Source organism: Pristiophorus japonicus, chromosome 12 (assembly GCF_044704955.1).
Source record: "Pristiophorus japonicus isolate sPriJap1 chromosome 12, sPriJap1.hap1, whole genome shotgun sequence".
In the NCBI taxonomy this organism is placed as follows: Eukaryota; Metazoa; Chordata; class Chondrichthyes; family Pristiophoridae; genus Pristiophorus; species Pristiophorus japonicus.
In genome coordinates this window covers 174,786,163-174,813,142 of record NC_091988.1, presented here as the reverse complement: position 1 = coordinate 174,813,142, position 26,980 = coordinate 174,786,163, and the positions used below count along the sequence as shown (strand labels likewise).

The 26,980-nt window shown below is 42.1% G+C and overlaps 1 protein-coding gene across 1 annotated transcript in view; it reads right to left on the bottom strand.

The window, feature by feature from the left end:
• Positions 1-26,980, bottom strand: part of LOC139277062 (regulator of G-protein signaling 20-like) — a 189,674-nt gene that overhangs the window by 14,934 nt on the left and 147,760 nt on the right. The window contains exons 3-4 of the mRNA XM_070895075.1: positions 24,551-24,625; positions 5,311-5,545 (exon numbers count right to left, since the gene is read on the bottom strand). Of these exons, the coding sequence (XP_070751176.1) occupies positions 5,311-5,545; positions 24,551-24,625 (310 nt within the window). The remainder of the gene's footprint in view (positions 1-5,310; positions 5,546-24,550; positions 24,626-26,980) is intronic.

Genomic DNA, 26,980 nt, shown 5'->3' with positions numbered 1-26,980 from the left:
CAGCTATATAAGGTATTGGTGAGGCCACACCTGGAGTCCTGCGTGCAATTTTGGTTTCCACATTTACGAAAGGATATACTTGCTTTGGAGGCAGTTCAGAGATGGTTCACTAGGTTGATTCCGGGGATGAGGGAGTTGATTTAATGAGGAAAGGTTGAGTAGGTTAGGCCTCTACTCATTGGAATTCAGAAGAATGAGTGGTGATCTTATCAAAACGTATAAGATTATGAGGGGGCTTGACAAGGTGGATGCAGAGAGGATGTTTCCACTGATAGGGGAGACTAGAACTAGAGGGCATAATCTTAGAATAAGGGGCCACCCATTTAAAACTGAGATGAGGAGAAATTTCTTCTCTCAGAGGGTTGTGGATCTGTGGAATTCGCTGCCTCAGAGAGCTGTGGAAGTTGGGACATTGAATAAATTTAAGACAGAAATAGACAGTTTCTTAAACGATAAGGGAATAAGGGGTTATGGAGAGCGGGCAGGGAAGTGGACCTGAGTCCATGATCGGATCAACCATGATCGTATTAAATGGTGGAGCAGGTGGGAGAGGCCGTATGGCCTACTCCTGCTCTTATTTCTTATGTTCTTAAAGTTGGCGTGCTGCCTGTATTGGAAGCAACGGGTGCAGTTTAATCATGCATCGCGACCCCATGCCTATTTTTGGGGATAATTAATTTTGCTCCTTATAACTCGCAACAGCTGACTTAGTTGAAATGTTGTAGGCAAACTGGCAACCCAGATTCCCTGGGGGTTTATTGACCACCACATCCTGAAGGGTGGAAGATGCCCGTGCATGAATTTTTTTTAACGTGTGGTGGCTGTTGCACACCAGCCACCACACGGGCTTGACAGAGCTAGGTCTTGGTCCAGTGGCAAGGAATAATCAAGACAACTGGAGACCAGCTCTGCTGCGCGGACCGAGTGTGCATACATATCACAGTATGGGCTGGCCCGTGCTGTCCCTCGCCTCCTCTGGGCCCCGATTACATCCTTCTACGAACTCTTGCCGCTCCTTCGCCTTGACCTCGCCGCTCCTGCTGTACCTACCCGTACTGCAATCAGCCGTCGTCCTCCTGCAGCAGCACGCGCTGCTCTCTGAAGTGGCATGCCGCCGCACATTGCTCCCTCTAATGGCCCCGGCCTGCTTTCCTATTCAGTTTCTTTTTACCATTGCCGGTTACTGTGTGTTGTTTGGGAGGTGCCAGAGAAAGGGAAGACTTCCGACTAACTGAATCCAGACATCAATGCCTTTCAGCTTTCAATGGTTCTAAAAATAGGGATGGGAGGAGGGGAGGGGGGGAACACTGACGTTAGGAGGATGCATATTGGAGCAGTGAGCTGGGTGCACTGTGATGACTGGTTAAGGAAACACGCCGAATCGACTAGATCTGCTGGTTTTGAGTGTTTCATCTTTAAGTAGCTTAATATTGAATGTTGTTTGGCACGCTGGCTTTGTTTGATTCATTTGGTTTCGGTAGCCTTGTGTTATCCACTTTAATCTAGAGGATTACAGATTCGAGCATTAGATTGAACAGTCAGGGACGAAAAACACTTCCCAATGTTACTCACTAATGGTAAGTTGCCCATTCCATCAAGTTTCCCCATAAGGTTGCTGTTACGCCGCGAACACGACTCTGTTGATAAAATAGTTGTTTGGCATCCCACGTACATCAGCTCAAGAAAAATACATAGGCCACAAACATCCGGAGAATAAGTAGGCATTTTTGCTCCAGAGTCTGTTGCGAGGGGGGGCAGATTATAGGTTGGAACCCGGATCTGGCAGAGTTCCGCCTCTTTCCGACCCCTTTGGAATTCCAGTACTTCTGGCGCAGGGCTTATAGGCCTACTCAGTTGTGGGTGGGCATATTATAATGCAATGGAAGGGGCGGGGGATATCATACAATGTATTTACCTCATTTATGACCTAAACAAGGCTGGATGACTGGGGAATGGATACATTCCAAAACTCTAATGTTCTTGGTGACTCTGAGTGTATTTAGGGTGATAATTATGTAATTGTTAAGCTATGATTCACTAGTCAATGTCTATTGTAATGTCTATTGATTCACTATTCAATTTCCAAATGCATTTGTACATGGGAATTCAAGACCAAGTGCGGTGCTCAGCTCAAGTAGGGTTAGTGACCAGGATGATAATTGGACCAAGGCATGGAGAGGGAAGTGGGAGTGGGAAAAGGAAGAGGGGGAGGGGAAATAAGGTAGTGAGATCAGAAAGAGAAAATAGGAGCAGGAAGAGTGGGGGGGTGGCCGTGGGGGAAGGGACTCATGGTCTCCTGGAATGGTTTTGATCACCTGAGGAGGTCGAATAAGAATTTCCCCCCCAAATTTCCCCCTTATTGGCCCTGGGTTTTTTAGAGGGGGGTTTTGTCTCTCCCAGGAGATTACATACATATGGGGGGTTATGAAGGGACTTCATGGGTGTAGGGCAGGCTTTTTTGGAGCAGCCAGTCTTTCTGCCCCTCATTTCCTTGTGTTCATATGTAATTCCCAGTGTAGGGATCCCTACCCCTGGCTCCACTCCTGGTAACATTTGCCATGTAATGGGACAGGAGGGGGTTACGCCCCTTACAAGGGAAGTGGTAAATTCTGAAAACAGCAAGAGACCTGACCCAACTGGGTCTAATTTTTGTGGGGCTTCTGCCAGTCTCCTGCCAAAGTAAAGGTAGGAGGCAGGCAGACCACCTAGAATTTTGGCCCTAAGTACATTTTATACAACACGAGTGTTTGCACCCACCTCTCGTACTGAAAACCATAAGTTAATTACATCTTGTCTTCACATTTTACCAAAACAATCACAAGGAAAGTAGAGATACAATATGCCCAAAGGGGCTGAATGATAACATTGTCAACTATCCTGCCATAACCACCGACTAATTATATCAAACAACAGGTAAGAAGGAGGCGTGAGTTGCTCCTGTTTTTTTGGAGCAACTGGTTTAGAATGGAGTATCTTAGAAATTTTAATTCTCGGCATTTAGTTTGCTCCAGTTCTAGTCAGTTAGAACAGTTTCACTTTGGAACAAAATTTTTTTTTCCAAAAGGGGGCGTGTCCGGCCACTTACGCCTGTTTTCAAAGTTTAGGCAGTAAAAACTTACTCCAAACTAACTTAGAATGGAGTAAGTGAAGATTTTTGTACGCTCGAAAAAACCTTGTCTACACTTTAGAAAATCAGGCGTAGTTTACAAATTAGGCGTAGGGAATGGGGGGGGGGTTTAAAGGGAAGTCTACAAACATTAAACACTTCAGTTTTACAAATAAAGAGCCATCATCAATAATAAATGATAAATACATCAATAAATCAACCAATAAATCAATCAAAAAAAATTAATAAAAAATAATTTTTTAAAAAATCAATAAATAAAACATCTGCTACTTACCGACTGCAGCACCAGGAGTCCTCCAACAGCGTGCTGGGACAGCCTCCCCAGTGTGTCTCTGTCAGTGTCTCTATCTCTCTGTCTGTCTGTGTGTGTGTGTCTCTCACTCTCTGTCTGTCAGTGTCTGTGTTTCTGACAGCGAGAGGATGGGGAGAAGGGGAGTGGGAGGGGGGGGGGGATAAGGGGGTGGGAGGAGGAGAGGAGGGGCGAGGAGAGAGGGGGGAGAGGGGGAGGAGAGGGGGAGGAGAGGGGGAGGAGAGGGGGGAGGAGAGAGGGGGAGAAGGGAGGTGAGAGGGGGAGAAGGGAGGGAGGGTAGGAGTGAGGAGGGCGGGAGAAAGGGGAGGAGGGAGCGACGGTAGGAGTGAGGAGGGAGGGAGTGAGGAGGGAGGGAGGGAAGGAGAGAGGCGGAAGGGAGGGAAGGAGAGAGGGGGAGAAGGGAGAGAGGAGGGAGGGAGGGAGAGAGAGAGGAGGGAGGGAAGGGAGCGAAGGAGGCTGAACGGCCGGGCCCAAGACTTCGGGCTGGATTTACAGGTAGGTGGCGTCGGGTCTCGGGGGGGGTCCGGGGGGTGGGGGAAGAGTCGCGGAGGTCCGTGGGGGAGAGAGAGTCGCGGAGGTCCATGGGGGAAAAAGTCGCGGAGGTCCGGGGGGGGGGGGGGGGGGGGGGGGGGGGGGCGTGCGGTGGTTGGGTCGGGTCGGGGGTGGGAGCGGAGGTCGGGTCGTGTTGGGGGGGGGGGGGTGGCAGGGGGAAGCAGAGGTCGAGTCGTGGGGGGGAGAGTGGGGGGTCGGGTCGGGTGGGAGGAGCCTTAAGCACGCAGCCCCAGTGAGGCCATTCAGCCAGGGCTAGGGGCTGCGTGCTTCGGGCCCCTCCCACAGTTTTGGGCGCCTGGAGCTACTGCACATGCGCGCCCTCTGTAGCGCGCATGTGCAGAGGTCCCGGCACTGTTTTCGGCGCAGGGACCTGGCTCCGCCCCCAACAGCTCGTGCTGCGCCGCGCCCAGCTCCAGAGGGCCTGCAGGGAGCCAGAGAATAGGTAAGTTTTTTTTAGGCGCACTTTGTGGCGCGAAAAATGGGCGTCCAGGTCCGGGCTGCGCCGTTTTAGGCGCGGCCCGAAACTTGGGCCCTATGTGCTGAATCAAAATTTAAGCTTTATTATCAAAAAGTCCATTAGAATAAATACCTGTCCTACTACTGCAGTTTTTCCAATTAAAAAAAACTGAAACTCAAAAAAAATGTCCATTACCCTTGCTGGGTTTACAATAGTAATCTAACCAAGAGCAATTGTCAAACCAGCAGTGCAAACCCATTATTGTCGAGTTGGAATACCCAGCACCCATTGTGAAAATAGCCATACAGACAGAAACAGAAGCATTAGCATCGAACATTGTTATGCATTTGCCACCTGCAGCCATCTTGAGGTAAAATTAAGACCCAAGTCTGCTAGGATTAGGAGTGGAAGAAGCCCAAAAATAGAAAAGTAAACTGGAAAGAAAAGTTCGCAAAAAAAGGCAAAGAAGAGGAAAGAAAATAAAAATGAGAGCGTGAGAAAGATAAGGCTAGAAATGATCTTTGCTGTATCACCATTTGTGCATTCATGTGACATTCCTTTGTCTGTTATTTTAGCACAGGCAATTATTTATTAATTTTAAATGGTTTCATGTCTTTCCTAAAATAGCATATGAATGTACTAACCACTCACCTACTAATAACAGCAACAGTAATTTCTAGGTTAATTTGACTAAAAACAATTAGCAGCACTCATAATTTATTGTTCGTCCTCAGTCAGTCCACTGTTATTAATTTAGTGTTCCAGTGCCCTGGAGAGTTTCGATTCATGATACAGCACTGGTTCATTTGACACCACTATACTAATAACGTATCAAAAGAGAACTTAAAGATATATAACATTTACCTCTTTAGGAGAAAGTATTGAAATAAAGTCTTCATATATCATCTGTGCTTTGTCCTCAATAATGCTTTTGCTTGCTTCATTTTTGAGATCCTCACATGCTAGCCAAAAGAGCATATTTTCTTCACTGTATTCAGTTCGTAAGAATTCTCTGAAGATATTTCTGCCTGCAGGAGTTTTCATTAGCTTGTCAAAGGATTGAGCCCATGAGTGCACTTCTTCTGCTGTTGGCTTTTCACTGTGTATAGCATAATTAGTGAAAACAATGTGAGTGCTAACATGACAAATTAAAAATCTGTCTTATTGGACTAGTGTCAGATTTCATTAACATCATGATCTAATTAACCCACAACAGCAGAGATCCACATCTTTGATTTCAATAAGAACTAGTATATTTTTGCCATTTATGACAATGCATTATGCTATCATATAAAATACATATTGGCCTGGAATTTCCTGGAAAGATTTAGCATAAGTATGGCATTGTACTGTTTTTTTCCCTCCAAGGATATTTATTTGCAACTAATCTTTGCTGGTTGTACACCATAATATTGCTATGCATGAATTTCCTTGATTGTTTGCACCATTCTCTAGATCCATCCATCAAAATGCTCCACAGACTACTTAAATAGCTCCACCCAGTGCAAACAACCAGTAAGTTTCCTGGATTTAAGTGATTAATGCGCTGCTGTAAACTTACGTCCAAAAATCTAGGCGTAGCATTGCCCCAAATCACCTGATATTGGTGTAACTGAGATTTCTGGAGTTTGATGGTGAATTTCTTAGCATCTTTTTAGTGTTTCTTACTGTGGCCTGCACTATAGCTAACCCAAATGCTATCAGTCCCGGCTTTTACATTCTGGCGTAGGCTTCTGTTGACATTATCGGTGCAGAAACTGGTATAAATTTCAGCACAATTTTTGCATAAGTGTGATCCAGGAATTTTCACTCCATTACATAAGAATTATGCTCTTTAGAATAAGAATTCACCTGGTTGCTATGTGTAACAACATCATAATAGTATTTATGAACTGTCCATTGCTAATACGTTCTAAGAGAACATGCTTACAATTTTTCTTGCACTCCTGGAGGGGAATCTTCAGAAATGTACTTATGATGTCACTACACATGGTTACCAGAGAAATGCTTACCTCCATATTTTTCATTGTGCTTTTGTGCTTTCCAAAAAATGAGGCAAGAATTATATTTTAGAAATAAAAAAATGATTATTTCTTGACTGTTTCAAGTAGTTTGTTATTTCCATAGAATTATGTTAGGGCAGTTCTAACGCAAACCAATTAGTCACAATGACTCATCGGCAAAGAATGTAAAGGTCAGTTAACAATGTTTCAGTGATTATATAGTTATATATCTGTGGAGAACAACAAAGGGAAATAACCTAAGAATATATCAATCGTAATATGATTTGTGCATTTATGCAATGTGTGATAATCAAAGGGATGACTGTTAAATTGATGTTTGGCTATATCACTTTTTTATATGGAATAATGAATGGCCAGGGATGTATTATTAATGAGCTGATGGTCACCAGTTGTTTGGGAGCTGGTAAATACAATGCAAAGCTGATTGCATGTTAGTGTAAATTGGGTGTTAAAACGGTACCGAAGGTAAGCAGAACGTGACAACCTCCTCCAAGGAGTTTCATTTTCTTTTGTTCTAGTGTCAAATCGAGCTCTGATTCAGGTTGGCATTTACACAATTTATTAACTGAAGAGTGGTGCAATGTGAAACCACTTTAATTGTAGTATGAAAGCACTCAGAGCTCAATTTGTGCCCTTCTGCTATTTTATACAATGCACAGAACATCCTTGTTTTAGGCAAATTCATTTTACTTGAGAGTTGAGTCTGGAATTTGTTCTTGCTGGCAGTAACTTGTTTTGTCACACTTTGGATATTTTCCAGCATTCTGTAATACCAATCTTCAAATGTTTTGTTGTCACAAGGTACAGCAGAACTTCAGTCATGTGCACCCCCATTATATGAATTCCTGCTTATAGCAAAGGATTTTCACAACTAATGAAAGACTAGTAGAAATTGGGATTGCATACATTTTCTGTCACTCATTATTCAGTTCCTGACAGAAAAATCAGACGATGCCGAACTGATCTGAGACTTGCAGCTCCTACAAACATTAAGCTCATGACTCCAGCCATTGGACCTGCTGCGGTTCCAATATAGCTGCTTAACAGTCTTTCTTTTATGCTAACCGCCGCCTCCCAGCTAAAGAAGTGAGCTCAAAAGATCGTATGCACTCTTCTCCAGCAATCCTCTCAGCAGCCTCTGCAGTGCTGATCTCAATGGAGCTGCTGACATTAAAATCGATATGGAGCTTGTTTGTTGGGCTCTTGTGCTGATGAGGAGTTACCACTAATTCAACATGTATTCTACACATCAGCATGACAGCATGTTCTTGATTTTAAAACTGGCAGCTCTGTCGCACTGATCTCACCAACTTTGGAGGGGAGTACATGCTGCCTTCCATGCTCACTTTTAGTGGGCTGTGGTTACTGTTAGTATTTTGGTCAGCTCTCTTGCATTTGTGGTCTAGCACCTTGAGTTCTGAATGGGTGCATAGGGGTGTTCTGAATTGACAGATCAGCTGGTAAGATGGGGGGGGGGTGCAATTAAGTTGATTACGGCAATAAAATTAATAATTCATTGAATAAACAAATATAATTTGTGGCACAGGTTAAACTGCACAGAAGTCCAGTACACGAGAGGTTCACATAAGATGAGCACGCTTTTGGAAGGGCGTGGAAGTGGGGTGGATGGAACCAATTTGATTTTCTTTTTAAATTAAACCAACTTAACCAAAATAGGAGAGAAGAGGACATTAATCGCCAAGGACTAAATAGAGTTATAAAACAGGAGTGTAAAAATATGGTTAAAATAAAAGTGAAAGGAACTGCTATTAAAAATTAGTACATTGTCTCTACAGTGATGCACACAGTGTCTGTAATAAAACAGGAGAGCTGGAGGCAATCCTGCAATGGGAGGAACCAGACCGAGGGATTATTGAGGCATGGCTACAGAAAAATTAGGACTGGAAATTAAACATTGCAGGGTATAACATATTTAGAAAAGATAGAGAGGGAAAAAGGGGAGGTGGAGTAGCTGTGCTTCTCAGGGATAACATAATGGCAGTAGAAAAAAGTGACGCAACTATCAGCAAGACAAAAATAGAATCCATGTGGATAAAGATAAAAGATAATAAAGGATCAATCAATAGAGTAGTCTACAGACCACTTAATAGTGGAAGGGAGGTGGAGGAAAATATATGCCAACAAATTCAGGAACTGTCAAAAAATATAGGATAATAATCATTGGGCATTTCAACTACCCCGATATTAATTGAACAGAAGAGGTAGGTAAAGGGGATAAGGGAGTTCCTACAATGTGTATAGGACTCCTTTCTAACCCAATATGTAAACACCCAACAAGGGAGGATTCTCTATTGGATCTACTAATGGGGAATGAACCAGAGCAGATAAGAGAAGAAAAGATAGGGGAACATCTAGGCAATAGTGACTATAATATAATACGCTTTAAGATAATAATTGAGAAGAACGTAAATATGATGAAGACCAGGGTAACAGATTGTAGAAAAACTGATTTTGAGGGGCTGAGAACAGAACTTGGGAAAATAAAATGGACAAAAATATTGGCAAAAAATGATGTAGAACAGCAATCGGAAACATTTAAAATGGTGTTCAACAGAGTCCATGAAAAATATATTCAGCAAAAAAAAACTAAACACTAATGAGAAACCATAGATGAATAAAGCCATAAGGAGGGTAAAGAAAGAAGCTTACATTAAGTACTTGGACAGCAGGGAAAAGCATGATCAGGGAAAATACCAAGAGATTAGGGCTTAGAAATTGACCTCCTTAGCGCCTCCCATTATCGCCTCTGGGGAGGTTTGCGGCGGTGGTGTGGAGTTGTGCCCCGATCTGCTTCGCCCAGAGATTGTGACGTCATTGAACATAAGTACATAAGAAATAAGATCATGTCTAATCTGATCATGGACTCAGCTCCACTTCCCCACCCGCTCCCCATAACCCGTTTATTCCCTTTTTGTTTAGGAAACTGTCTATTTCTGTCAAATTTATTCAATGTCCCAGCATCCACAGCTCTCTGAGGCAGTGAATTCCACAGATTTACAACCCTCTGGGAGAAGACATTTCTCCTCATCTCTGTTTTAAATGGGCGGCCCCTTATTCTAAGATCGTGCCCTTTAGTCTCCCCTATCAGTGGAAACATCCTCTCTGCATCCACCTTGTCAAGCCCCCTCATAATCTTATACGTTTCGATAAGATCCCTCTCATTCTTCTGAATTCCAATGAGTAGAGGCCGAATCCAAGTCAACCCCCTCATTCTCGGAATCAACCTAGTGAACCTTCTCTGAACTGCCTCCAAACCAAGTATATCCTTTTGTAAATATGGAGACCAAAATTGCATGCAGGACTCCAGGTGTGGCCTCACCAATACCTTATATAGCTGTAGCAGGACTTCCCTGCTTTTATACTCCATCCCCTTGCAATAAAGGCCAAGATAGCATTGGCCTTCCTGATCACTTGCTGTACCTGCATACTATCCTTTTGTGCTTCATGCACAAGTATAGTCAGGTCCCGCTGTACTGCGGCACTTTGCAATCTTTCTCCATTTAAATAATAACTTGCTCTTTGATTTTTTTCTGCCAAAGTGCACGACCTCACACTTTCCAAATTTTTGCCCACTCACTTAGCCTGTCTATGTCCTTTTGCAGACTTTTTGTGTCCTCCTCACACATTGCTTTTCCTCCCATCTTTGTATCAGCAGCAAACTTGGCTACTTTACACTCAATCCCTTCTTCCAAGTCGTTAATATAGATTGTAAATAGTTGAGGTCCCAGCACTGATCCCTGCGGCACCCCACTAGTTACTGATTGCCAACCAGAGAATGAACCATTTATTCCCGACTCTCTGTTTTCTGTTAGTTAGCCAATCCTGTATCCATGCTAATATATTACCCTCAACCCTGTGAACTTTTATCTTCTGCAGTAACCTTTTATGTGGCACCTTGTCAAATGCCTTCTGCAAGTCCAAATACACCACATCCACTGGTTCCCCTTTATCCACACTGTTCATTACATCCTCAAAGAATTCCAGCAAATTTGTTAAACATGACTTCCCCTTCATAAATCCATGCTGACTCTGCCTGACCGAATTTTGCTTTTCCAAATGTCCTGTTACTGTTTCTTTAATAATGGACTCCAACATTTTCCCAACCACAGATGTTAGGCTAACTGGTTTATAGTTTCCTGCTTTTTGTCTGCCTCCTTTTTTAAATAGGGGCGTTACATTTTCTGTTTTCCAATCTGCTGGGACCTCCCCAGAATCCAGGGAATTTTGGTAAATTACAACCAATGCATCCACAATCCCTGCTACTACTTCTCTTAAGACCCTAGGATGCAAGCCATCAGGTCCAGGGGATTTATCTGCCTTTAGTCCCATTATCTTACTGAGTACCAGCTCCTTAGTGATTGTGATTGTGTTAAGTCCCTCCTCCCCTACAGCCCCTAGACTATCCATTATCGGAATATTGCTGTGTGCATTGCCCCGGTAGCACCCCGAACTTCGGTTCCATCTCTTGCAACTGTTGGAGGCGTTCAGCGGGAGGACGGGCGCTTCAGGGGCGATGCTTAAAGGTGAGGTGCTCTCTCTCAATGTTATTCGATGCTTTTTGCCTGCGATCGATCAGCCCAGCACTCTGCTGCAGTATATCGGGCTGATCAGGCCAGATCTCAGCTACTGCCGGGGAGCAAGTCAGTTTTTCCCTTAGAGCCTGCAGTAATGGCCCTTCCCTTTAAGGGAGGGAAAGAGCCTTCCAACGCGGTAGTGCTGCACACCTACCACCCCGCCTGCTGTCTGTTGCGCTCTAGGAAGGAAGTGGAGTAATTGACTTAGCATTCCACTTCGTTCCTGGAGTGCAAATGGCAAATTTTTTTAAATAAAAAAAATTAACACCTGGTGCTAATTTTTTCAACTTTTAAAAGTTAGCGGCCCAATAAGGGGCGCTGTCGAATTTCTCCCCCGAAGAGAGAAGTCAAAAATCCAATTAGGAAGGCAAAGTGGAACTATGCAATTAAATTATCAAGGAACATAAAGCAAAATAGTAAAATATTTTACAGACACATAAATTAAAAAAAGTAGTCAGGATGGAAATAGGGCCACTAATGGATAAGCAGGATAATACCACTAACAGCAATTGAGAGATGGCAGAAATATTAAATAATTACTTTGCTTCAGTATTTACCAGGGAGATAGAACAGTAGACATGACATTGGATGATGAGATTAGTAATGAAATAACTGTATTTAAAATAAAAAGATATTAAATATAAAAATATATTAAATAAACAAATCAAACTCAAAGAGAGAACAAACACCTGGTCTGGACTGATTATATCCACGCATGTTAAAAGAATCTAGGGCAGAGGCAACTACACATATTTAGTAATTTGTTAGAAACGGGTGTGGTGCTAGAGGACTGGTGGATAGCTAACATAATACCTATATTTAAGAAGGAAGGCAGAACACGTCCAGGGAACTATAGACCAGTCGGCTTAACATTGGTAGTAGGAAACATATTGGAATCACTACTAAAGGATAAAATAGAAGAACATCTAGAAAGAAGAAATATAATAATGAATAGTCAGCATGGATTTCGAAGGGGACGGTCTAAATTGACCAAACTCAATTAATTTTTTGAAGAGGTAAGAGAGAGAGTCGACAAGGGTAATGTAGTAGAAGTAATTTACCTAGATTTTCAAAAGGCCTTTGATAAGGTATCCCATAATAGACTAGTGAGTAAGGTCATAGAATGTGGAGTCAAGGGACAAGTAGCAGAATGGATAGCTAGCTGGCTTCAAGACAGAAAGCAGAGAGTAGGGGTAAAGGGTAGCTATTCACAGTAGCAGAAAGTGGGTACTGGTGTTCCACAAGGATCAGTGCTGGAACCACTTTGTTCACAATTTATAATAATGATTTGGACTTCGGAATCAAAAACACAATTCCTAAATTTGCGGATGACACCAAATTGGGGGGATAGTCAATACTGAGGAGGACTGCAACAAATTACAAGAAGACATTAATAAACATGCAGAATGGGTATACAAATGGCAAATTAATTTCAAAATAGATAAATGTGAGGTATTACATTTTAGTTAGAAGAATAATGAGGTCACTTATTATTTGGGGAGTGAGAGTCTTGGTGGGATAGAGGAGTATATTTTGTAGTCTCTTGAACACTCTCAGTTCAACTTAACTATATTTACTTGGGAGATCTCAGACAGCAATGTAGAGGTTAAAATGGTATTCCTTCACAGACGCTCTCTCTCAATACAACCCCCTATACCTCCTAGCTAGAGGGCTCTATACATTATCTTGTTATATCTTTCACCTAAAAAACAAAAATGAATTAAAATTAGCTTCACTATAAACTGGTAATTAACCTCAAGATTATATGTAGTAAACAACTACAAGTTTAACAAACAACAACAAAACTTTGTCTTATTGATTCTTTAGCCAAGTGTTGCATGTTTCACACTTTGAAACATAGTCCTTTATATCCTTGTTCAGTTCTGACCAGTAAACGGATTCTCTGGCACGTCAAAGAGTGCTTTCAACGCCACTGTGAGCAGCATGAAGTCGCTGATGAATGTCGGATCTCAGGGATTTTGGTATGACACAGCGATAGCCTTTGAAAACTATGCCATTCTGTGCTGTGAGTTCATCACGAACTTTGAAGTATGCATGCTTCAGGCGGGCATTCATGTGTCATTTCTGGCCATCCCGTTGTGATTTGTTGTATGACCAGTTGTAGTGTGGAGTCGCTTGCAATTGCGCGTTGTATGGTAGTCAGTCCTTGTTTGGAGAGTGGAAGAATGTCCACCATGTGGATGCATTTCACTGCAATTTCTGTCGGTGATCTCTCCATGTTTTCGAGGTACACGCAAGAGGGCGTCTGTTAGGTACATTTCTTTTCCTGGTTGGTACTTTATTTCAACGTTATATTGGTTGAGCCGAATGAGCAGACATTTTAATCGATTGGGTGCTGCAGATAACAGCTTGTGTCATATAGCAACCAAAGGCTTATGGTCTGTCCATAGCGTGATCTTGTGATCATATACATACTGATGGTTTCGTTCCATTCAAAGACTTGAGCAAGCAGCTCCTTTTTGATTTGAGAGTATCGCGTTTCTGCTGGAGTGAGCGCTCGGCTCACGGATGCAATTGGTTGTCCTTGTTGCAGAAGGATGAACCCAAGACCCTTGCTCAAAGCATCTCCTTGACCTTTGGTTGCAAGTTGGTGGTTAAAGTACCCGAGCACCGGAGAATCTGTCACGCGTTGTTTGATAGCTTCAAACGCTTTGTCTTGTTCTTCAGTCCATTTCCAGACCATGTCTTTATGAGTAAGCGTCGCAGAGGCTCACTGAGTTCCAAGATCTGGCAAGAATTTTGCAAGGTACTTTGTCATGCCGACAAATCATTGTACACCTGAGACATCCTGCGGTTTTTGCATTTTGTTGATTGCGACCACTTTGCTTGGGTCAGTTTTGAGTCCATCACTAGACAGTATGTATCCCATGTATTTCACTTGGGAGCTCTTGTATTCGAACTTATCAAAGTTAAGTTTGATTTTTCGCTCTCTGCATCTCTGCATGAATTTGCGTAAGTTTGCGTCATGATCGTGATTGGCCTCTTTAAATGTCTCACCGTGTCGAGTGGTCAAAATATCATCTGCAATCTTGTAGACTCCATCTAGACCCTCGAGGTTCTGGTCTAGCTTCTGTTGGAAGATTTCCGGGGCAGGACTGATGCTGAATGGCATTCTATTATATCGATATTGTCCCCATGGAGTCTGGTAGGTCATGAGGTAGGAGGACTGTGTGTCTAGTTCACATTGCAAGAAACCCTCCTTACAATTTGCTTTTATGAAGACCTTTACATTTGACATCTGTGGCAAGATGTCATCGATCACAGGAATTGAATAGTAGCCACGTTTCAGGGCATTGTTCAGATGTTGAAGGTCGACACATACTCGTAACTTTCCATTTGTTTTTTGTACAGTCATTGGACTGGATACCCAGTCCGTCGGTTCATCAACTTTCGTGATGATTTGTCAATTTTCCAAATGATCGAGTTCCTCTTTTAGTGTTTGTTTGATCGCTATTGGCACTCATCTGGATGGCATTACAGCTGGTGTCGCTGATTCATTAAGTTCAAGATGAACTGTCCCTGGCCTCTGTTCAAGCCCCTTACGCATCCCAATACGCATTGTTGACATCAGTTTTTGTTGCTAGCGAGATGTTTGCCTTGTTTGTAGTTTGCGATCCATGTGGTTCGTTTACCACCACGATATTCTGATGCTGCACTTTTATCAGTTGTAGCTGTTGAGCAGTGCGTGAGCCAATCAGTGGTGCACTTTGGCCCTCAATGATCACAAAGAGCACAATGTACTTTTGCTTGTTCTTTGTATTTTCCAGTGGCACATTACAAGTCCCTATCACTGGAATGGTTGAATGGTTGTCATATAGTGACAGTATTGTCTTAAGATTCTTTTATCTTTAAGCCTTTTGGTAAGTATCAAGAAATAGCACATTGCATGTGGCCCCACAATCTATGTGCATTTTTACCATTTAACCTTTAATGGAGAAGGTAGCCATAATCTTGTTAGGATATTTTCAAGCTTTGTCTTTGATTAAGCAATCAACTTTACCAAGCATCTTTACAGTCATGACTTCAAAATCAGAATCAGAACTCTCTTCATATAGTGCATGAACTTATGGCTTGCCCTTATATTTAGGGTTCTGTGTAAACTTCTACTTCGATCCATTCTGCCTACACTTTTGGGAAAAGTGATTTAGTTTGCCGCAACTTGAGCAGGTCTTCCCATATGCTAGGCATTTAGTTCTTGACAGCAGATGTATTTTGCCACAATATCTGCAATGAACTCTTTGTCTGTGAATTCTTTCTTGGTGGATCGGGGTTCCTGACTGACAGCTTTGACATCTTCAGAGTCTGTTTTAGTGAGCTTCATGGATTTCATTTGCGCAACTGTGGCTTCTATAGCTTTGCAGAGCATCACACATTTATCGAGTGTTAGGCTTGATTCTTGCAACAGCCTCTTACGTAGAGTGTTATCCAATATTCCGCAGACTATGTGGTCTCTGATGAAATCATCCCTCAAATTGCCGAAATCACATGATGATGCTAGCTCTCACTTTCACGAGATATCTGTCAAACCGCTCGTCTCCTTGTACAAGGTTGTTAAACTTGTACCGTTCATAGATAATATTGGTTTTACTTTCACAGTGCTTTTCCCAGAGCTTCAAAATAATCTCAATTTCCTGCTTGTCTTCCTCTGATTTGTAGGGAAGATTATTGTGGATATCTAGGGTATTGCTGCCAATGGCAGTGATATACATTGCAACCCTAACTCTCTCTGGTTTTTCCACAATATTCGTGATAATTTCATAGCTGTTTGAATTTTTTCCAGTTGGCTTTCAAATCACCAGTCACCTGCAAGGAGGTGGGAGAGGAATGTACATGGGAGTTGGCAGCGTGGTGGTCATGATAGCTCGCTACAGTTTAGGACTTTTGAGTTTGTCACATACATGTATACAGTTCAAATACCCAGAGGACTAGAGCAAGTCTAATAGTAAAATATCATGGCCATGTAATTGTAGAAATACTTTTTCAATTGAAGCTCTACAATAATTTATGCCACTTTACTTTACTAATGCCTCTAGATTATTTTACAAGCTTATGACTTATCACACTTCAGGGATCCACGCGTGATGTGTAGGAAGCACGCTCTGCACTGCACTGCTTAATGTCGATTTCAATCAGCTCGAAAAAGTCTTACAGTTCCAATATTTCAGTTTGACGAAAGAGCGGAAGTCTCCGCTTCTGACACCATGTATTTTATAGTCTCTTGAATATTCTTAGTTCAACTTAACTCTATTTATTTGGGAGATCTGAGACAGCTATGTGGCACTTTAAAATGGCATTCCTTTACAGTCCCTCTCTCTCAATACAGCCCCCTATACCTCCTAGCTAGAAGGCACTATACATTATATTGATACCTCCTAGCTAGAAGGCACTTTATGTTATCTCTTTACAAGGCGCAAAGGGGTCTCTAAATACAAATACACATCACAAAGTAATGACACAGGTTAACAAGGCTATTAAAAATGCAAACAAAGCACTAGGATTTGTTTCTGGAGGGACCGAATTGAAAAGTAGTGTGAAGTTATGCAAAATTTGTATCAAATCTTGGTTAGACCACACTTGGAATACAGCGTACAATTCTGGTCACCATATTATAAAAAGGATATAGAGGCACTGGAGAGAGTGCAGATAAGATTTACAAGGATGATACCAGAAATGCAAGCGTATACCTATCAGGGAAGGATGAATAAGCTGGGTCTCTTTTCTCTTGAAAAAAGATTGATGGGTGACCTAATAGATGTCTTTAAGATTGTAAAAGTTTTTTTTTTATTCTTCATGAGATGTGGGCATGCCTTTGAGAAGATGATGGTGAGCCGCTGCCTTGAACTGCTGCAGTCCCTGTGGTAAAGGTACGCCCACAGTGCTGTAAGGGAGGGAGTTCCAGAATTTTGACCCAGCGACAATGAAGGAATGGCGATATACTTCCAAGTCAGGATGGTGTGTGACTTGAAGGGGAACGTGGAGGTGGTGGTGTTCCCATGCGCCTGCTGCCTTTGTCCTTCTAGGTGGCAGAGGTCGAAGGGTTTAGGAGGTGCTGTCGAAGAAGCCTTGATGAGTTACTGCAGTGCATCTTGTAGAAGGTACACACTGCAGCCATGATACGTCGGTCATTGGAGGGAATGAATGTTTAAGGTGGTGGTTAGGGTGTCAATTAAGCAGATTGCTTTGTACTGGATGGTGTTGAGCTTCTTGTGTTGTTGGAGCTGCACAGGCAAGTGGAGAATATTCCATCACACTCCTGACTTGTGCCTTGTAGATGGCGGAAAGACTTTGGGGAGTCAGGAGGTGAGACACTCACTGCAGAATACCCAAACTCTGACCTGCTCTTGTTGCCATAGTATTTATGTGGCTAGACCAGTTAAGGTTCTGGTCAATGGTGACCCCCAGGATGTTGATGGTGGGGGATTTGGCGATGGTAATGCCGTTAAATATCAAGGAGTGGTGCTTAGACTCTCGTTTGTTGGAGATAGTCATTGCCTGGCCCTTGTGTGGCGCGAATGTTACTTGCCACTTATCAGCGCAAGCCTGAATGCGGACATGGACTGCTCCATTATCTGAGGAGTTATGAATGGCACTGTGCAATCTTCAGCGAACATCCCCACTTCTGACCTTATGATGGCGGGAAGATCATTGATGAAGCAGCTGAAGATGGTTGGGCCTAGGACACTGCCCTAAGGAACTCCTGTAGCAATGTCCAGGGACTGTGATGATTGACCTCCAATGACTATAATCATTTTCCTTTGTGTTAGGTATGACTCCAACCAGCGGAGAGTTTTCCCCCCCGATTCCCATTGAATTCAATTTTACTAGGGCTCATTGATGCCACACTCAGTCAAATACTGCCTTGATGTCAAGGGCAGTCACTCTCACCTCACCTCTGGAATTTAGCTTTTTTGTCCATGTTTGGACCAAGGCTGTAATGAGGTCTAGAGCCGAGTGGTCCTGGCAGAATCCAAACTGGGCATTGGAGCAGATTATTGGTGAGTAAGTGCCGCTTGATAGCACTGTTGACAACATGTTCCATCACTTTGCTGGATTGAGAGTGGACTGACGGGGCAGTAATTGGCTGGATTGGATTTGTCCTACTTTTTGTGGACAGGACATACCTGGGCTGCTTTCCACATTGTCGGAGAGATGCCAGTATTGTAGCTGTACTGGAACAAGTTGATTAGAGGCTACCTCGATAGAGTAGATAGAGAGAGAGTGTTTCCTCTTGTGGGGAAGAGCATAACTAGAGGCCAACAATATAAGATAGTCACCAAGAAATCAAAAGAAACTTCTTTACCCAACGAGTGGTGAGAATGTGGAACTCGCTACCTCAAGGTGTAGTTGAGGCAAATCGTATAGATGCATTTAAGAGGAGGCTAAATAAGCATATGAGGGAGAAGGGAATAGAGGGTTATGTTGATAGAATTAGATGAGTAAAAATGGGAGGAGGCTCAAGTGGAGCATAAATGCCTGCATGGAATGGTTGAGCCAAATGGCCTGTTTCTGTGCCGTATATCCTATGTAATCCTGATAGATCAACTGTTCCAATGCCAGCTGATCCTGTCAATGAGTAGAAACAGTGCTGAAGAGGACATGGTGGGTCAGTGGTGAGAAGCAGCATTGACTCTTGATTATCCATAAATTTCCACTAGCTCACCAACACTATGGTTGCAAGATCTGCTGTACGGTCATCGGTGATAGCAGGCACAGTTGTCAATAAGTCATTCGCAGTTGCCACAGGACTGGATGCTTCAAGAGATATGTTTTACTTTGTTATTGTTCAGTGGTTTGGGATTTATCATGTGCATTAAAATATACTACAGTTTCTCACTAAATGCATTACTGATGTCTGATTCAAGCTTCAAAGATGGTGGATTTATCTAATCATCAGACTGAACAGATGAGATGAACTTAACTGATGTGACAATATGTGTGCTTATAACTATGAGCAATTAATGAATTACATTGTCAAATTAAGACTAAAGCCTAGAAATTATGACACTCAAGTGTGCTTGAATGATATTCTGTTATCCATTACTTTCATAGAGGCATTAACTCATTTAAAAAAAAACTAATGCCTAGGTTGAAATAGAAAACTAAAGGAATGTCACATGATTGCATTGGGGTCATCTGTTCATATTATGAACAGTCATTTATAGGTTTCAAAGTTCTTTCTAATGCACATCCTGATATCAAAATATGTTATTTTAAAATATATGTAGGTACATTTACTTAAAGTATGCATTATATGGAGCATACTTAGTGGGAACTGCGGATTACAGAATCTATTCCATGGTGATATGGACTGGGTGTTTGTCATGATAAAGCTGATGGTACATGGTCTCTGGAAGGAGTGGGATTGATGCTGAATAGCTCTTTCTTGTTCCATTCCATGTTGTCTTCTATGATGAATTTGCAAGTACGTTATCAAGACCTTCCTTATGATTGGAATAACTTCTGTATATTAATTCAGCATTGACTTTCCTCCTTATACTACAAATAGATCTATTTTTTTTAGATTTTGTAAAAAAAATTTAGGGTATTTCCTTCCCTCTTGTCAGGTTCCTATGTACTGTGCACCATTTCCCACTCAGGAGTGGGTGGAAGTAACCTGTTCTAATGCATTTTCTAGTATTGCTCTGGAACTAGTAATCTGAGACGTACAACAGGAATCTGCTGTCAATGTACATTCTCCTAAAGAGCAAGAGTTTTAGGTAATTAAACAGCATGGGCCAACAAGGGAAGAGAGAGATAGTATAAAACTAAAATAAAGTCCTATGTAGTGAGGCTATAAATATCAATAAATTTATTAATCCTTTTTGGAAATAGTTACAATCATCAGCATGGAATATTCTTCAAAACTTGAAGGATATAAAACATTAAACTCTCAAAATATATTGTACACTTTCATGCTTCTAGCACAGAGCTTTGTGCGATGGTAATGTATGTCAAGAGTTATGATGCTAAGTTCAGTGCACCGGAAATGCATCATATGTGAATCATGTGTAAAATCAGAGCTCAGACAGCACCTAGAATTAAAACTTTCTGCTATGACTTCAGATATATGCAGCAAAAAATATCTTATGTTATTCTGTCTTACACTGACTTCTAGATCTTATACTCCATCATAGATCTGTATCTAAAAAGAAAAGAAAGACTTGCATTTATATAGCGCCTTTCAAAACCACCAGGAGGTCTCAAAGTGCTTGACAGCCAATGAAGTACTTTTAGAGTGTAGTAGTCACTGTTGTAATGTGGGAAACATTTGTTTGATTATCTATGGCAACATTTGTTGTATTTTGGGCTGAGTTTCTTATGAATTTCTTTTTCGTCCCTACTAAACATGCAGCAAAAAATTGGTAAAAAAACAACATCCAACTGGCAGGAGGTGGTCTATATTTTATGTATACTGGTGGATCTGGTCACCAAGATGCAAGGAAGACATTCAAGCAATGGAGGCAGAGAAACAACACCAGTGTCAAAGGTCTCAGTTACAAAAAAAGACTAGAGAAACGTATTTTCTTTCTAAAATGAAAACCCCATATGAGAGCTGAACTTATAGATGTTTATTAGCGAATTGTGGGGATATTACTTTAAATTAAAACAGAGAGTAGGAAAGAGAACATAGATTCAAAGTAAAAGCTAAATTTAGGACTAGTGTCAGGAAATTCTTCTTTGGACTACATGTGATCAATGTAAGGAATAGAATTCTAGAAACATAAATAGAGGCGAACACCCTGGAACCTTTATATAAAAAAAACAATGGATGCTGAAATGGAGGATATTAGGATGATTCTGCATGGATGGACTAAGATGGGATGAATGGTCTTGCTCATCCATAACTATCTTGCCATCTTTCATAGCATTGCTCATAAGTCTAAGGATGTGTTGTTTTATAAGGTCGGGGCATTAGATAAAGTACAATGTATTTAGACCACAAGGTATTCATGCAATGGAGGCAGAGAAGTGACACCAGTGTCAAAATGTCTACCTTTTAGACCACAAGATATAATTCCTGTAAATGGGGAAAAACTTGGGGTGAATTGGAGGGTTATTGCTCTTGGAAGCATCCTGAGGTCAATTATAGGGCGATTGTTTCTCTGTAGATTGACAACTAGTTCCACCTGGAGGTCAGGACAGCAGGAAATAACTGACTTTTTAAAAAATTGCTTTTTATGTGTAACAAAGTATGATAATCACAAAATGTGATGCATTCCAAACTTTCTGTTAGCAAACATACTTATGTTATAAATGTGAGTAGATTAAAGAGATTAAACATAACTTTTGTTTCATTTGTCAGCAGAAATTAATATTAAATGATATCATAACAGTAGGGTGTATCTAATAATGTATTGTAGGCCTGAACTTGCTGGAACGGTGTGTTTTGTGGCAAATGCCGCTAACTGGACAGTTTAGCTCCCCATTCATCTTATGCTATATTTATGCCGCAAATTGCTGGAACATCGATCTATTAATGGTCTAGCGAGGTTAATGACATATCAGGGACCTCGTGGACAATGCAGCCAATGGTTTACCTCACAGACCAGCCACATGGCATTATAAAAAGCTGAGGACGGGCACCATAACTCAGACTGAGGCTTGGTACGGGGAGATAAGTGAGCTGCAACTTCTGAAATCACCTTAAGTCAATTTTAAAAAGTTAATTTCAGTTTTTAAATTTTGTTTGTAAAAGTTAATTTCTTGTGTCTGTGTTTCTCCTTTTCCACCAAAATGTCACAGGGAGAACGGGAAAAAAATAATCAATTTGGGGATTGAGGACCTACATACCCTCTTGATAAGGTGAGACCGACTGCTGGGGATTGCAAGGGTGAAGGCTCTGCGCAAGGTCAGCCAGATAGCAAGGATTGAGGTGGCCGAAGTGCTGAGTGCCACTTCGGTCATCCCATGATTGGGAGACCAGTGCAAGAAAAAGTACAACTATCTAACCGGGAAAGGCAAGGTAAGAATTCTCAGGGAACCAATTCAGAACTTACAATTCTATTCTAAGTATTAGAAAACAAATGTTATCTGTCTCTGGAATTGTTAGGAATGGCTTAAGATGCAAAAGAGTTGTCCTTCCGTGGGAGACAGTTAGATGCTTTCAAGATGTGATCTGTTTGTTTTCTCAAGGCAGAACTCAAAGTCAAGTGAGTCATAAATGTTCATTATCTTATAACCCTAACTCTAACCCTAAATGCACTTTCAGAGTGGCCAGTTGATGAACTTGACAGCTTCAATCTCTGCTGAAGAAAATATTCCAATGGCTAAAAAGAAGTCTGTCAGACTTCTGACACCTCTAACTCACACAAAGCAACCCATCTAATCTTTTCCCTGTTTTCCCCTCACAGGGCAAGTTTATACATTATACATGTAAGCAAGAGAGTGCACAATGTGGAGGAGGTGACTGAGGAAGCTGAGCCTTCTCAGAGGAAGGCGGGAGAAGTGGCGTGAGCACTTCTATTCCCACACTGCATCGTGAGAGTGCTGATGGAGGGGACGCTTGACCATGACCACTTTCCTCGCTCAGCCTGCTCCTGGCCCCTCCCACTCTGTTCGAGACGCACCCGCCTCCCCACTCACAGGCAGGTGCAAAGCTGCAACCAAAATAACAAGGCCTGTGAGACTGGAGAGACACAAACTGCAGTCGGAGGCTGACCTGTCAGGCGATTGTGGATCATTGATGGGGGGAGGAAGATGTGCCCTGGTCCCCTCTGATCCAGGTTTGGTGGCGGGCCCTGCGTAAGAACGACTACGAACAGGGCTATAGTGGTCCACAACTGTGAAGGAGAATTATTCAGGAGCATCGCAGGTATCTGCGACATCTCGGATTCATCGACTGCCAGATGACACCCCTTTGTGGCAGGCTGGATATGATTACACAGAAGCTGGACAACTTTTTCCAGGAGGTTGCATGGTCAGCTCTACTGCTTCCTGAGAGCGATGTGCAGGTGCATAAAGGACGAGGGGCCTCTCTAACGCAGAGTCCACTTCCTCCTGCTCAGTCTTGCCCTCAGCTGTCCCTCAGGCATGCTTCAGACTGCACAATCAATTTTCTGTGAATAGTTTGAAATGTTTTCATATTGTTCTTGTTATTGTTGTTTACTGTTATAACATGTTATTTGGAAATTCTTGCTGTTTAAATATTTGAACAAATTTTCATTTGGAGTGTTACAGGAAATGTTTTGTACTATTTATAAAACTAACCTCTACTTTTCAATTGGCCACATCAATACAGTGTGAACACTGCTGCTTAGTTCACAGGCTGTAATGCAGACACATTCATTGTAGAATAGTTATTACTACTGTTATTTAAAGTCCTGTTACAGAAAATATTTTGCACTATTTATTAAATATACACTGCTTTTTGCTTTTTCCTGATGAGAGCTCACAGTTTTTTGTTCTCACCTGCTTTTACACTGATGTTGTTTATTGACTTGGTTATTGCACTGTTGCAGTGAATAAAAGTTCAATTGTTTCAATCTTGCCTATCCGTGTTCATACCACCTCATTCCAAGGGGAAATTGTTCAGGACTTCCTGATCCACCTCCATTCTACTGGTAGAACTTTGGGGTGGGGGTTGGGCAGAGGGCTAGGGGAGTTTGTATCATTGTCCAAATACGTGAGCCACCAGCTGTTCTCTGGCTGCTGCCACAGTGCCTTCCTCCTGAAAGCCTTCTTCTTAGTGATCATCACATTGTTGGTGATGTGGAATGTTCTCATCAGCCATACCTTGTTCCCCAGGATCCATTCACCTCCTTGTCCCTTCCTGCTGAATAAATCCAGTTGGAGTGACAAATGGCAAAGGACAAAGGCACTGTGAATGCTTCCCCAATGCCCTGCATTAACATGTAGGATCCTCAGTCGGGCATCGCAGATAATTAGTATAAGAATAGACTGCCAAAAGTGAGATTTTTTTTAAAACTGAGAACAATTTCCAGACCATAGGGGTGAGGCTCTACAGCTTTACTGGCCCCTTTGTTGACTTCCAAGGCTGAGCGTAAGGTGAAGGCCATAAATCACGTAAGTACCAAGTCATTCATGCCATTTCCAGTCTTAAATGACTGCGGCATGATTAATGGCGAATAATGGTATAAATCAAGAAAATTGGCAATCGCCATTGACTTCAATGGTAGGTTCAGCAACAAGAACAAACTTTTATCAGCTTCCAGCTGATCAGTGGAGCGGCGCAAATGTCCCGGTAAATAATGGTACAACACAACTCATGGCGTATCTCACTTACTCCATTATTTGCTGGAATTTTTACGTGTTATTAATGGCGCACGCTGTTAATGACAAAAATAACTTGTATTTATATAAATATATCATTAATATTGCACGAGTTTCCAGCAAATTCAGGTCTGGCATTTAAAACAGGATTCAAATACAAAAGTACATATTTATATTTATATTTCAGGTATATATAGTCCCTCCCTCCTCCAGAGTGTGATAATCTAAGCTCACCTTGCTTCACAGTTTTGTATGGTTTCCAATTTGATATCATAAGATGTTCTTCGGTTTCGATCATCATCTTCTCTCCTAATAAGAATACTGGAAGTTAGTATATCAAATTTAAAAAAACAAAAACGATATGTTCACTAACACTCTGGTAGGACCTTACCAAGCTGACTCATTTATATATATGCTTATTTATTGCAGATTTGGATTTGATGCAGTTTTTTTGTCCTCACCAAAAAGAGAATCTGAAGTTCCATCTCTGGTTCAAAATGTAAATATAGCTAAGGGAGGTTATTTGGCCTACTTTCCATCAGAGTATCTAATTGTTGCTTCGATGATTCCAGAGTTCATGCCTCCAATAAAATAGTTACAAAATCATTCGGGCATTACTCAATCTTTGTGAAGAAGTGCTTCCTAATATTAGCTCCAAACTTGCCTTTATGCACCTACGTAGGATTGTCGTGGTTTCCGGTTGGTCTCTCATTAGTATGATGAAGGTGAACTGCTAAGACATTGAAAAAACTTTCAATTGGCAGCTCGCCAATTAGGAAGCAGGAAATTGGGTGCTGCTGCAAGTTCTCAAGGAACTGCAGCAGCTTAAAGGAGAGAAGACTTTTGTTGGCAAGAGACAAGCAACAGCATAGATCTACAGGCAGGTGTCTGTGGGCAGCATAAATTCCAGCAGTGTATCTAGGTAGCCATGAAGCTGGTAGAGCAAGTGAACAACAGAAAGGAAGTTCTCTTCCTCAACGATGGTAGATAGATAGTGCGGCAAATTGGTAAAAGAGCATAGAGAGAGGTGTCACAATACTTTAATACCATCAGCATTTTTACCAGAACCTAGCTCCAGTGAACATAAGAACATAAGAATTAGGAACAGGAGTAGGCCATCTAGCCGCTCGAGCCTGCTCCGCCATTCAATAAGATCATGGCTGATCTGGTCGTGGACTCAGCTCCATTTACCCGCCCTCTCCCCGTAACCCTTAATTCCCTTATTGGTTAAAAATCTATCTATCTTTGACTTGAAAACATTCAATGAGCTAGTCTCAACTGCTTCCTTGGGCAGAGAATTCCACAGATTCACAACCCTCTGGGAGAAGAAATTCTTTCTCAACTCGGTTTTAAATTGGCTCCTCCGTATTTTGAGGCTGTGCCCCCTAGTTCTAGACTCCCCGACCAGTGGAAACAACCTCTCTGCCTCTATCTTGTCTATCCCTTTCATGATTTTAAATGTTTCTATAAGATCACCCCTCATCCTTCTGAACTCCAACGAGTAAAGACCCAGTCTACTCAATCTATCATCATAAGGTAACCCCCTCATTTCTGGAATCAGCCTAGTGAATCGTCTCTGTACCCCTTCCAAAGCTAGTGTATCCTTCCCTAAGTCAGGTGACCAAAACTGCACGCAGTACTCCAGGTGCGGCCTTACCAATACCTTATACAGTTGCAGCAAGACCTCCCTGCTTTTGTACTCCATCCCTCTCGCAATGAAGGCCAACATTCCATTCGCCTTCCTGATTACCTGCTGCACCTGCAAACTAACCTTTTGGGATTCATGCACAAGGACCCCCAGGTCCCTCTGCACCACAGCATGTTGTAATTTCTCCCCATTCAAATAATATTCCCTTTCACTGTTTTTTTTCCCAAGGTGGATGACCTCACACTTTCCGATATTGTATTCCATCTGCCAAACCTTAGCCCATTCGCTTAACCTATCCAAATCTCCTTGCAGCCTCTCTGAGTCCTCCACACAACCCACTTTCCCACTAATCTTAGTGTCATCTGCAAATTTTGTTGCACTACACTCTGTCCCCTCTTCTAGGTCATCTATGTATATTGTAAACAGTTGTGGTCCCAGCACTGATCCCTGTGGCACACCACTAACCACTGATTTCTCAGTGCCATGAGAAATGTAATAATTTCACCAGGAGAGCCAAGATAAGACTTCCCTTCATTTCTCTCACGTTCTCTGCATAGTCCACCATGTACTCTACATTAGCCTCAGCCCTATCAACTCATCCTTTCCTCGCTTGCTGTGGCTCTCCTCAAGTCACAGGCAAGACTTCACTGTATTTCCTTTCTGCTTGCACTCATACCCTGAAAAATTGCTACAGATGTCCCAGCTACTTCTTCATGTTGACCTCACTGGCTGCTTGATCCAGTCATTATGCAGACTATTGTAAACTGACTTGCACATTTTAAACTCTTGCCCAGAGCACATATTAACCTATTTCCATTTTTCTTGAAGCTGCTATTCAACAGGAGGGAGACAACCACTGACACCTATGGTAGAGACCACCATTGGCATTGCTGGAAGACAGAAAGCAGTCAGCATCAAAGATGGAGAGGCTGAACGCGTGACACAGCAGGTGTTTTGGCATCTTCCCTTTCTTTTTTCTTTCTACTTAGCTCTTTCAGTCATACACTGAACATGAC